At 40.3% G+C, this 12,319-nt stretch overlaps 1 protein-coding gene across 1 annotated transcript in view; it reads right to left on the reverse strand.

Moving 5' to 3' along the window:
- Positions 1 to 1,960: 1,960 nt before the first annotated feature.
- Positions 1,961 to 12,319, reverse strand: part of GALM (galactose mutarotase) — a 141,311-nt gene continuing 130,952 nt past the window's right edge. The window contains exon 8 of the mRNA XM_053711930.1: positions 1,961 to 2,302. Coding sequence (XP_053567905.1) covers positions 2,225 to 2,302 — 78 coding nt within the window. The 3' untranslated portion in view covers positions 1,961 to 2,224. The remainder of the gene's footprint in view (positions 2,303 to 12,319) is intronic.

A 12,319-nucleotide genomic window follows, 5' to 3' on the forward strand; every position in this document is an offset into this window, starting at 1 on the left:
ATCCTCAAAAAACCTTCCTTTGATCCAACCTCCCCATACAACTACCGCCCTATTTCCCTCCTCCCTCTTGCCTCAAAGCTTCTCGAAAAACTAATATATACACGCTTATCCCAATTCCTTATATTAAACTTCCTCCTTGACCCACTGCAATCTGGATTTCGTCCCCATCACTCCACAGAGACAGCAATTGTTAAGGTTACCAATGACCTACTTACAGCAAAATCAAAAGGCCACTTCTCTCTGCTTATCCTCCTTGATCTGTCCGCAGCCTTTGATACTGTTGACCACCCTCTTTTGCTCCTAACCCTACAATCCTTCGGCATCTGTGACACAGCCCTCTCATGGCTCTCTTCCTACCTGTCAAACCATACCTTTAGTGTAGCCTTCTCTGGGGCCTCCTCTGCCCCGTCACCCCTTTCTGTCGAAGTATCGCAAGCCTCTGTCCTTGGTCCCCTTCTCTTCTCAATCTACACGTCATCACTAGGTTCCCTAATAAAGTCCCACGGTTTCCAATATCATTTTTATGCCGACGACACCCAAATCTACTTCTCTGCACCAGACCTATCTCCTTTATTGCTAACCCGTGTCACTAACTGTCTTTCTCACATCTCTTCCTGGATGTCCTCTCATTACCTCAAGCTAAATCTCTCTAAAACTGAGCTCCTTATTTTCCCCCCTTCTTCCAAAATCTCCACCCCCAATCTCTCTATAACTGTCGACAACTCCATCATTACCCCTATCCCGTATGCCCGATGTCTCAGGGTCACATTTGACTCAGATCTTTCCTTCACTCCTCACATTCAGTCCTTGGCTAAAGCCTGCCGCTTAAACCTTAAAAACATCTCAAACATCAAAATTAGACATTTCATTACACAAGACACAACTAAGATTTTAATCCACTCCTCATCCTTTCCCGCCTTGATTACTGCAACTCTGTCCTCTCTGGTCTCCCCACCTGCCCCCTAGCTCCTTTACAATCCATAATGAATGCCTCTGCCAGTCTCATCTTCCTTACACGTCGCTCTTCATCTGCTGCACCTCTCTGCCAATCACTGGCTTCCTCTTGTCTCTAGGATTAAACACCCAATTCTCACTCTGACATACAAAGCCCTTAACTGCACTGCACCCCCCTATATCTCAGACCTTGTCTCCAGATACTCTCCCCTTTGCTCTGCTCATGACCTCCTACTCTCCTCCTCTCTTGTTACCGCATCACACTCCCGGTTTACAGGACTTCTCCAGACTGGCTCCCATCTTGTGGAACTCTCTGCCTCGCTCCACAAGACTCTCCCCTAGTTTTGAAAGCTTCTCCCTAAAGACTCTACTGTTCAGGGATGCATACAACCTACACTAACTTTTCTTAATACCAGTTCCTCTCCTCCATTGCTATCCCCTGAACCCCCTTAGCATGTAAGCCTAAGAGTCCAGCTGTTTGTAGATCACCTTCTTAAGAGCTGACTACAACAGTGCAACTCTTGGCAGGGTCCTCTACCCAATTGATCCCTATAATTGTTTTGTTGTACTCTGCATTTGTTTATAGCGCTGCAGAATCTGTTGGCGCTCTAAAAATAACCGATAATAATACTACTACACATAATTTTAGAATGAAATTATATTTTGAGCTGGATTGCTTTATATTGACTGGGTAATGTTGCTAGGCATCATACCCTGAGGTGTGATTTTTGCCTCGAAAAATTGCACCTACTTACAAATGAAAGAAACCTGTATTAAAGGTACAGTAAACGCTACATTTTTTTAATATTATAATTGTGCAGCATGTGCACAATTATTTACTTTATTGATCCATACCTTATACAAAAATAAAGTATTTTTCTCATATACCCAAGCTAAGCAGCCATCAGCTTGGGAGTGAGCAAGCGGGTTGTGATTGAAGAATGACCCTGTCTACATGGAGATTGTGAGACAGATGCAAAAATCGAGTCAGTAGAAAAAGACAAGCTGATGTGATTTATTTATTTTTGTGACCCAAGTCTGTGTCAAATACTAAGAAGGAGGACATTATACTTTTTTGTTAAAACTATACTCAATAAGACATAACAAATGGATTCATTTTCATACATATCAAATTGGAACAGATCTGGAAGGTGTGATATTAACACATTTTTTAATTTAAATGTCTCTGAAGAAGCAGTAATATTAAACTATCATTAACTAGTTATCATTGCAGATTCATCAGGCAAATGAATACTATGCCTGGCTTGTTTTAAAGTATAGAGAACTCAAAACAAGTAGTGTGATTGTACTCCTCTCCGGGGTATAGAAGACAGCTGGGGAATTTGGCCTGTGAATAAAACAGAAAATAATGTACAGATTATATGAACTTGATTAAATGTTTTATTGATTTTTCAAAATAGTAAACAAGTAAACAAATGATGAGTAAATACAGAACATTCACATTTGTCACAAAAATAAACAGAAAAAGAGTTGAAATCATGCACATTAAATAACATGTTGTAGTTCGTCTTATACAGAGCATTGCAAGCTTGCATATAGCATTGTCAGAAATATTCCAGGTTTTGATCTTTACGTTACCCCATTTTACATGTAAATATGAATGGTATTCACAGAATTTTTTGCTTCCATAAGAAAAAAATATCAGTCAAAAAGTCTTGCTTTCCGATATACACATAATGTATTCTTTCTAACGCCAAGACATGATCTACTTCATTTAACCATATAGGTAGTGTAGGGAGCGTATTTTTCTTCCATAGTCTGGGTATTAAGCTCTTTGTGCAATTAAGCATGAAGTGAAATAATCGTTTCCTGTATATGCAGGGTATGTGTGGTGTATCGTGAACTAGGGTGTAAGTGTTATTGAGGTGCCGAGTACAATGTTAATGGTCCTAGAGATGTCTGCCCAAAAAATGCTTAGGAGGGGACAAGACCACCAGATGTGGGACAGTGTACCCACCCCCCCGCAGCGCCTCCAACATAGTGATGAGGAATTCGGAAAGATACTGTGAAGGCAGTGCGGAGTCAGGTACCACCTGGAGAGCAGTTTATAGTTCATTTCGGCAATATTTATGGAGATGGATGCTTTTTTATCTCATTGAATATGCGGCTCCATTGGGACTCTGTCAGGTTGGTTTTTAGCTTGGTTTCCCATTTGGAAATATAGGAGGGCTTTTTATCAGGATAGGAACCTCTTAGTATTTGGTAAATTATGGAGATATGTGATCTAGTTAAATAGGGGGGGGTGCATAAGGTTTCGAATGGAGTAAGTGGTCTGACAAGGTTTTGTTTGTGGGGGCTAGTGAGTATGGCGTGTCTGATCTGCAAGTATGGAAACCATTGGTGGAAGGGTGGTCCTAACAATTGGGAGAGTGCCACTTGCGGATGTATCATTCCTCTGTCCAATACATTATAAACTGGGATATTTGTGGGTTTGCCCGCAACACATGGAGTCTGAATAATGTGAGAGTCTAACAGACTTGGGTTGTTTAGGAGAGGGGATAGGGGAGATATTGAGCTAGATATTGTTTTGTTTTGGGCCACTAGTCTATCCCAGACTCTTAGGGTAGTCGCTATAAGATAATTTGTGCTAGCTCTGGGGGGTCTTGTGTTGGAGGGAATCCAGCACAAGTCACCTAAGTTGTGGCATCCTATCAGACTACATTCAACTGAACCCATGGTTTATTTGAGAGGGCTTGCTTCCAAGCAATGATGCGCGCCAAATGGGCTGCTCTATAATACTCTAAAAGGTTCGGGACACCTAAGCCTCGATGTTCTCTGCTAAGATATAATGTGTTCCTGGTCACCCTGGTCCTTTAATGAGCCCATATAAATAGTTCAAATTGTTTTTGCTGTCGGGGTATATATTGTGGGGGAAGATCCAACGGGAGCACTTGGAAAAGGTATAGAAATTTGGGAAGTAGATTCATCTTTATGGCATTAATGCGCCCAAGCAATGAGAGGTGGTCTTGCTTATGCCATGCCCCAAGGGAGGACATAGACTCATTTTGCAAAGGTAAATAATTAAGGTCAAAAAGGTCTGCTGGAATAGCAGGAACCTCAATTCCCAAATAGCGCAGTTTATTCCCAATCTGGAAACTACTATGGTTGGAAAGAAACCTGGATTCCGCCTCTGAGATATTTAAAGGCATCAGGATTGATTTCCCCATATTGATAGTAAAATTAGAAACCTGCTTATACATGTCTCTGCAAGGAGAGGAGGTATAGAAGAGATTGGGAAACGAATCGTGAATATAATATTGTCCGTGTAGAGGAGGCACTTTTGGTGCTCCTCCCCAAAGAAGATACCCTGGATGTTGGTGTTATTTCTAATCCTGGCTGCTAGTGCCTCTACTGTTAAGGCAAACAGCAGGGGAGAAAGGGGGCATCCCTGCCGAGTACCGTTGTTGATAAAAATCTGGTGGGATAATGTATTGTTAGCGGAGATTCTGGCGGTGGGATTATGATATAGCGCCTTTATCCGAGTAATCAATATATCTGAAAATCCAAACCTCGACAGTGTGGCCCAGAGGAAATTCCAGTCCACCCTGTCGAAGGCTTTTTCCGCGTCTGTAGCTAGAAAAACCATAGGGGTTTTAGTGGAAACAGTGGTAAACAGGGTTTGTAATACATGTATAGAATTGTCCTTGGCTTCCCTATTAGGGATGAAACCGACTTGATCGGTGTGTATGAGTAGGGGGAGGATTCCGTTTATTCTCGTTGCCAGTAGCTTCGCATACAGCTTAATATCTATGTTTATTAAAGATATTAGACGATAGTTAGTTACATGATCAGATGGTTTACCCGGTTTTGGAATGACGGAAATTGTAGCGCCTAGTAGTGATGAAGGTAAGCTGGATGCATTATCAATTGAGTTATATAGTTGAAGAAGTTGAGGGCTTAGTTGGAATTTAAACAGGTGATAGAACTTAGGTGTAAAGTCATCAGGGCCAGGAGCTTTTCCCTGAGGAAGATTCTTGATGGACCCTAGGAGTTCCTGTAACGTAAACTGGGAATCCAGAGTTTCACAGTGCTCCGCTGTCAGGGAAGGGAGATGTGTCTGTGAAAGGTATTTATTAATTAATCCATGTTTATAAAGTGGGTCTAGGTTTGGTAGGTTATAGAAGGAGGAGTAATAGTCCGCAAATTGACTGACTATATCTGTATTGGAGGTATGTATGGTTCCAAAGGAATCCACAATGTTAGGAATGAAGGATTTATAATTCTTCTTTTTAAGAGATCTAGCCAAAAGGCGTCCTGCTTTATTACTTCAATAAAAAACTTGGATTTTGTAGCGAGAGCTCTGAGATGGGCATTTTTAACCAGGTATTGAGTAAGTGCTTCTCTGGCTTGCTGAGATTGTAGCAAAAGCTGTGTGGATTTGGGGTTCCGTTTTAGCTCTCTCTCTTTCTCCTGAAAGTCCGACGTCAAAGTTGTGTATAGTGCTGCTCTCTGTTTTCGTAATGTATGTGTGTGAGTCATTATCACTCCTCTAATGTAACATTTGTATGCCTCCCAGTTGTTAATTATTAATGTCTCGTCAGATTTGTTAAAATTGAAAAACTCAGTTGTTTTTTCTATTACATCAGTGGTTATCAAAGGGTCTGAAAACATCTGATCATTACAGTAAGTCTCCAGAGCTGCTGGTGTTGGGGCTTTGTAGACCAATTAAAAGTAGAGCAAACCATGCTGTGATCTGACCAGGAGGTGTGATGTATGCGAGAGTCGGTCAGTGCAGTCAACATACCCTGGTCACAGAATAAATAATCTAGGCGCGTATAAGAGCGCTGAGGGTTGGAGAAAAAGTAAAACCCTTGGTCAAGGGGTGTCTTAATCTCCAGGTATCAAAAAAAGGGAATAGCGCGAAGCGCCTGCCAATTGGCTCTTATTTGGCTGCTCCGGATATATGACTTACCTGATGACGTGTCTAAGGCTGGGGCCATAGGAAAGTTGAAATCCCCTCCCAGAATTGTCGGGCCTTTAGAAATATCCAATAGGTAGTTAACAACCTTTCGAAAGAAAGAGGGTGCAGGGCGTATTGGGGCGTAGATATTAGCTAATGTGAGTGGTCTTCCATAGTACAACCCTACTAGTATTAGTATCCTACCCTCTTGATCTTGATACTTGTCCAGGAGGTGTAAAGATGTGCCCTTTCTGAATGAAATACTGACCCCATTGTGTTTTGTGGGGCCTGAATTAAGGAAATGTTGGTCATAATAAAGGTGTGAGATTGCAGGTTCATTAGATTTTCTAAAGTGTGTTTCTTGGGTCATTATAATATCAATATGCTTTTTGTAGAAGTCGTGGAAAACTAATGAGCGTTTCTGTGGGGATAAGAAACCCTTTACATTTTGTGTGGCAATGTTAAAAGAGCTGACCTGGGGGTGTGAAGGCATGGGGTTCTGAATGGCAGTCTGAACAACAGGCATTATTTGCTAAATTTAAGACAATACGTTACTAATACAACCAACTTATACTCTGTATGTAGTGCAACTGATTTCAAGTAATAAATAAGTCACCTAAAGGTGAGGTTGGGAGAAGATAAGGGAGGGGGAAAAAGGTGGGAGAAAGGGATATTAGGCGTGGAGAGGGGATAAGGAATAAAAGGATAGAGAATGTGACAACAGGGGAAATTACGGCTCAACGGAGCCCACTCCAACGGGAGGTCAAACAGTAGAATACATTTGAGGGTGCATAGCCCCCACAGTGGTATAGAGAAGTGCAACATGGTACAGAGTGTAAAAAGAAATCGGATGTGAGATTGACACATCCCACAGTGAGAGACAGGTTGATATTTATATGCAAGGTGAGGTTCACAGCTTGGTCTAGGGGTGCCAATGGTCAAGCTCCAGGTAAGCAAAACGTATATATCACATTACAACCGTAGATTAACATAGGCATGTAAAAAGTAGGTAAAAAAATCACATCTCGATCTGTAAGTACTCTCACTTGCATCTAAAGCTAAACATTATAGGACGAAAAATTATTAAACAAATTCACTTCTGTTAGCAAGTGAGACTGGAGAGTTTACAAAACATCTATAGATATGCAAAAATGTGCAATACTAAACATTAACATTAAACTGGAGTCCGCATATAGCATGCACATACCAAGTGTCCACATAATATGCAGGATGTTACATAATGAAATGTCTCTGTGAGTGGTGTAATCCTTTATTTCAAAACATGAAAGGAAGAAGACAGTGTTTGAGTCCTGAATTTCTGGGAGAGGGAGGCCTAGTTGCTTGCAGAAGTCGGCTGCCTGAGTTGGGCTCAGACACTCATATCTTTTCCCATTTTTGATGACCTGCAAGGAGACGGGAAGCCCCACCTGTAGGGGATCTTCAAGGAACGTAGATGTGCTGTGAGGAAACCAAATTCTTTCCGGATCTGGAGAGTCCATACAGATAGGTCCTGGAAGATCTGGATTTTAGCACCCATGAAGGAAAAATTGGACTCAGATCTTGCTAGTTGGTAGATTTTCTCCCTGTAGTTTTGGAAGCAGATTATAATGTCACTGGCCTTAGGGCGCAGGGAGCGGTGAGCTCTTTCCAAAGGCATGGTATCAATCACACGTTGGTCAGCAATGGCTAGGGACAGGAACATATTTTGGAGATGGTCCTGAATGTCTTCACCTTTCACAGTTTCGGGCACCCCTCTAATGCGGAGGTTGCTCCTTCGCGCCTGATTTTCCATATCATCCACCTTATTTTCTTGGTCCCTAATCTGTGATTGCTGGGCTTCTAGGGAGTGAGACATATCAGAAATTTATTTAGCCCATTCTTCTCTGTCATCCTCCAGGGCCTCTACACGAAAACTTGGTTAATGTCTCTCTTCAGATCCGCACGCTCACTTTTAATACAGGACTTAACTTGATTTATAAGTGCCTCTATGGCTCTCATGGTAACTGGGCCGTCTTCACTTTGTGTAAGGTTATGTGGTGAGGATGGTGGACCTTGTGAATCATCTGGGTTATCAAATTGACATTCATCATCACTATGTGTTTGAGGAGCGTCTGCTTTTTTCTTTTTATCAGCAGTTTTAAAAAAAGTATTCATCGCGCTAGGGACAGCATTGGGCTTTGGATTTCTCTCCATTTTGGAGTTTCTGCGAAGTGCCATCTTATAGGGGTCAATCCCACATGTGGGTATAATATAATTGCAACTCAGATTTTCAGGTGAAGTGACTGTGAAAGGCAGGTATTACTGGCAGTGTCGCTGTTGGAGTGTTTACAGTAGAGAGTATGGAGAACAACTTCTCAGTATTACTTCATTACTGATAAAAGACAATTCCCAATAAAGTAAAGATGCTGTGTAGGTAGAATTTAATTATATTGGTAATTGGCTAATAAAGAAGCTGGTGATTATTAAAGTCACATATATCTAGACCATGCTTTACAGCTTGTGAGGAGTAGTAGTTAGTTTACACTGTGGTGAAGTTAAGTGCTGTTGTGGCTCTTTTAATGCTTTGCTATGTCCCCATATGCATGCATCTTATGTGCTTGAAAACATATCCGTCCACTCTGTTACTTAGGGGGTGTATAAGAAAAGGCAGCATTTTACCTTACCCCTTATCAGGTGTTCCGGAGATGGAAGGGAGAAAACAATTGCTGCCTCCAGTCTCAGCGGGGCTCCACTAGTGGAGTAATGCAAAATTGTGTTGGGTGCGTCGGCTAGTCACTCACTCCATTGCCACAGAGAGACATGGAGACTGAATGCCACTCGAGGCAGGCTTTATTGCGGCCTGCGCTGTGACTTATCGACAGATCCGCTCAGCAGGGCTCCAGTCCGTAGTGAAAGTCACAGGGTGCTTCTAACATCTGCCTCTGTGATGCATGAACTTTTGGCGCATGCAGTCCAGGTTTAGCTGTCCCGGGAGTGGGTCTCTGCCGTCGCCATCTAAGGAGCTCTAGTGTGGTGCGGCCATCATGGACACCCGCACGCTCCGCCCCCCCTATATGAACTACTTTTGTTTCTATATATATATATATATATATATATATATACAACATATAGAAAATTGTCTAATTGTTAACTTAAGTGATAGTATAAGAGATCAATCACAAGTTCTCTGAAATTTGGGATACAGGAGTGGACAAAATATCACTAATTTTAATCAGAACAAAAAAAAATGTCTGCCACTTTATCATGTTTCTTTATTATACCTATATAGGTTATTAATATTTTAAAGCAAATGCTAAAACATTCTATTAGAGAGTAGTACTGTGTGTTATATGACCAGTGGAGGCTTGTCCCGAGTCACTTTAAAGGGACAGTCTACAATAGAATTGTTATTGTTTTAAAAGATAGATAATCCCTTTATTACCCATTCCCCAGTTTTGCACAACCAACACAGTTATATTAATATACTTTTTACCTCTGTGATTACCTTGAATCTAAGCATCTTCTGACAGCCCCCTGATCACATGACTTTTTATTTATTAGCTATTGACTTTTTAGTCAATTAGCTCTGTTTTGTACTGACTCTTAACTCCATGGGCGTGAGCACAATGTTATCTATATGGCCCACATGAACTAGTAGTTGTCTGTTATGAACAGCAAATAAAAATAGCATGTGATAAGAGGCTGTCTGTAGTGACTTAGAAACAGGCAAACATTTAGAGGTTTAAAGGTTATAAAAGTATATAACAATGTTGGTTGTGCAAAGCTGGGGAATGGGTAGTAAAGGCGTTATCTATCATTTTAAACGAAAACTATTTAAGTGTTGACTGTCCCTTTAATTCAGTTATGCAATTCTGATAACCACTTCTCTATTCCAGTGTTTTTCGACTCCAGTCCTCAAGGCACACTAACGGACCTGTGAACTAAAGCACAGGTGAAATAACAGCGTAGCAGGAAGTCACTCACAGGGTCTTTCTTTAGTTAAATACAAATAGTATTTTATTTGACAATTCGGGTTATACCCCGTTTTCAAAAATAAGCATAACAATAAACAGTGTACTCACTCCCTTTAATACCCCTGTACAACAAACATTAGTGCGGTGCTCACTCCGCCCCCCGGAAGTTACCCGAAGTCACGTGACGCTACGTCACACGAGTGGTCATGGCAACCAGACGCTCAGAGATGAGCGCCGTGTGTGTACTAAAAAACATAGAAAAACATACTGACAGGAGCCATACTTATTGAAGTAAGTGATGATATCACATAGATGTCCATGGCATACCGTTTGGTTCACTGCTGGGAGAAAATGTTGCTTATCACTATACATGACACATGACAATATTATATAGCAGGTATAATCTAGTGACATATCGTTATCACTGGAATCCCCAAATTGCATATACATTTCTACAAATTCAAACGTTTGATTTATATGCAATCAAAAAGAAAAATACATATTGTGCAATATACATCAAAGCCCTACCGTTTTACACTGTGTTTTTAATTGTGCCTCATTATAATAAGAATGTATAAATGACAGTGGAGCGGCTTATTCCTGCAAACTAGGCGATATTAATATCTATCTATATCTCATATATATAGTCTATTGTGGCAATAGATATATGTTAGGGAGTACATGCTATATCTAGGAGTAGTGAAATTATATGGGTATATGGTTGGGGCTCAGTATATGTAGGTAATTCTGCAAAATATACAAAATGTTTGCAACACTGCTTTAGAAACCAACATATTGCAGTATATGAAACTAAATGAAACACTGCTAAATCAACAAAACAACTATACTATCAGTATACTGTGTGTGGTTGAAGGAACGCCAGAAAGTAAGTAGCTATTTATAGACAGCAATGTCAGTCCAAGTGGACATTGAGCCCCCTAGGGATCATGGTCCCTAGGTTGAAAATCCATCGTGCCTCCATTTGCAGTAGGATTTTTGCCCTATCGCCCCCCTGGTCAATGGGGGGATGTGGTCAATGATAATGTACTTGAGATCAGTAACTCTGTGTCCGGCTTCAGCAAACTGCTGAGCCACTGGCTGATCAAATAATATATATATATAATCCCTTTGCAGCAGTCAACTAGATGAAAACATGTAAAAGCATATATAAAAATTATATATATGCAATATTGATATATCCATGTAGAAATATGTATTTATGAATAAATAGAACATTTTCTTCTATGTGAAGAACATTAGAATGTGAAATATTATAATTTTCATGTTGGGTTAGTACATTTGGAGAAAATGCAATTGGGTTTGCGCGCAATGTGGGTGTTTTCCCCCCATACACTTTTCACTCTCCATTGACTTCTATAGGAGAATACATTAATGTGTTGCGATATTCGAAGATTGGCTTTTTTCGCACATTGGGTTAGTGTGTGATCAAAAACTTTTCACTTTCAACTTGTATAATGAATGCTACCCAAAGCAAGCAAAAAAGGTTACTTCCAGCGGAATTAGCACAGGAGTGATAAATAGTGCTCCACTTGTAATCTAGTTCTTAGTAATTTACCTGTTAGAATGCCCATGTAGGCATGGTTACATCGGATTAGTGTACATAAATCTTCTATTAGGAATAAGGATCTCACGCTAACAGTATCAGCTCATTTTAAAAGAGAGGGACACTCAGTAAGTCAATTAAGGTTTCAGGTTATAGATCATATCCCTAAATTAGGGAGAGGTGGCAATAGGGAGCAATTAATTAGAAAAAAAGAGAAAGGGGGTGGATTAAACATCAAGGGACATTACATCCAAATGGATAAAAATATAATTATGATTTACATCTATTTCTGTGAAGCTAGGGGGTTTGATATATGAAAAATGTTTTTCTTGTTTGGGAAAATAAGTATTTTGATAGTGGATTTTAGAATATATGTATAGGTGATATTTTGACTTAACTGGAGCCCAGTAGGTGGCAATATTGTACAGATAATGATTATGTAATGAAAGAGTTAAAGGGACAGTGTAGTCCAAATTAAACGTTTATGAATCAGATAGGGCATGCAATTTTAAACAACTTTCCAATTTACTTTTATCATCAAATTTGCTTGTTCTCCTGGAATTCTTTGTTGAAAGATAAACCTAGATAGACTCATATGCTAGTTTCTAAGCCCTTGAAGGCTGCCTCTTATCTCAGTGAATTTTGACAGTTTTTCACAGCTAGACAGTGCTAGTTCTGTGTTTCATATAGATAACATTCTACTCACTCCTGTGGAGTTATTTATAAGTCAGCATTGACTGGCTAAAATGCAAGTCTGTCGAAAGAACTAAAATAAGGGAGCAGTCTGCAGAGGCTTAGATACAAGGTATAGAACTATGGGGGGGGTGGTGTGAGTGCTATCTGGTGAGGTGTAAGCTTAAATCCCTAATGGTCTATTATAATCTCCAATAATAGACTAAAACAGTGAAAAGAAAAAGGGGGGGTGGG

This window comes from Bombina bombina, chromosome 4 (assembly GCF_027579735.1).
Source record: "Bombina bombina isolate aBomBom1 chromosome 4, aBomBom1.pri, whole genome shotgun sequence".
Classification (NCBI taxonomy): Eukaryota; Metazoa; Chordata; class Amphibia; order Anura; family Bombinatoridae; genus Bombina; species Bombina bombina.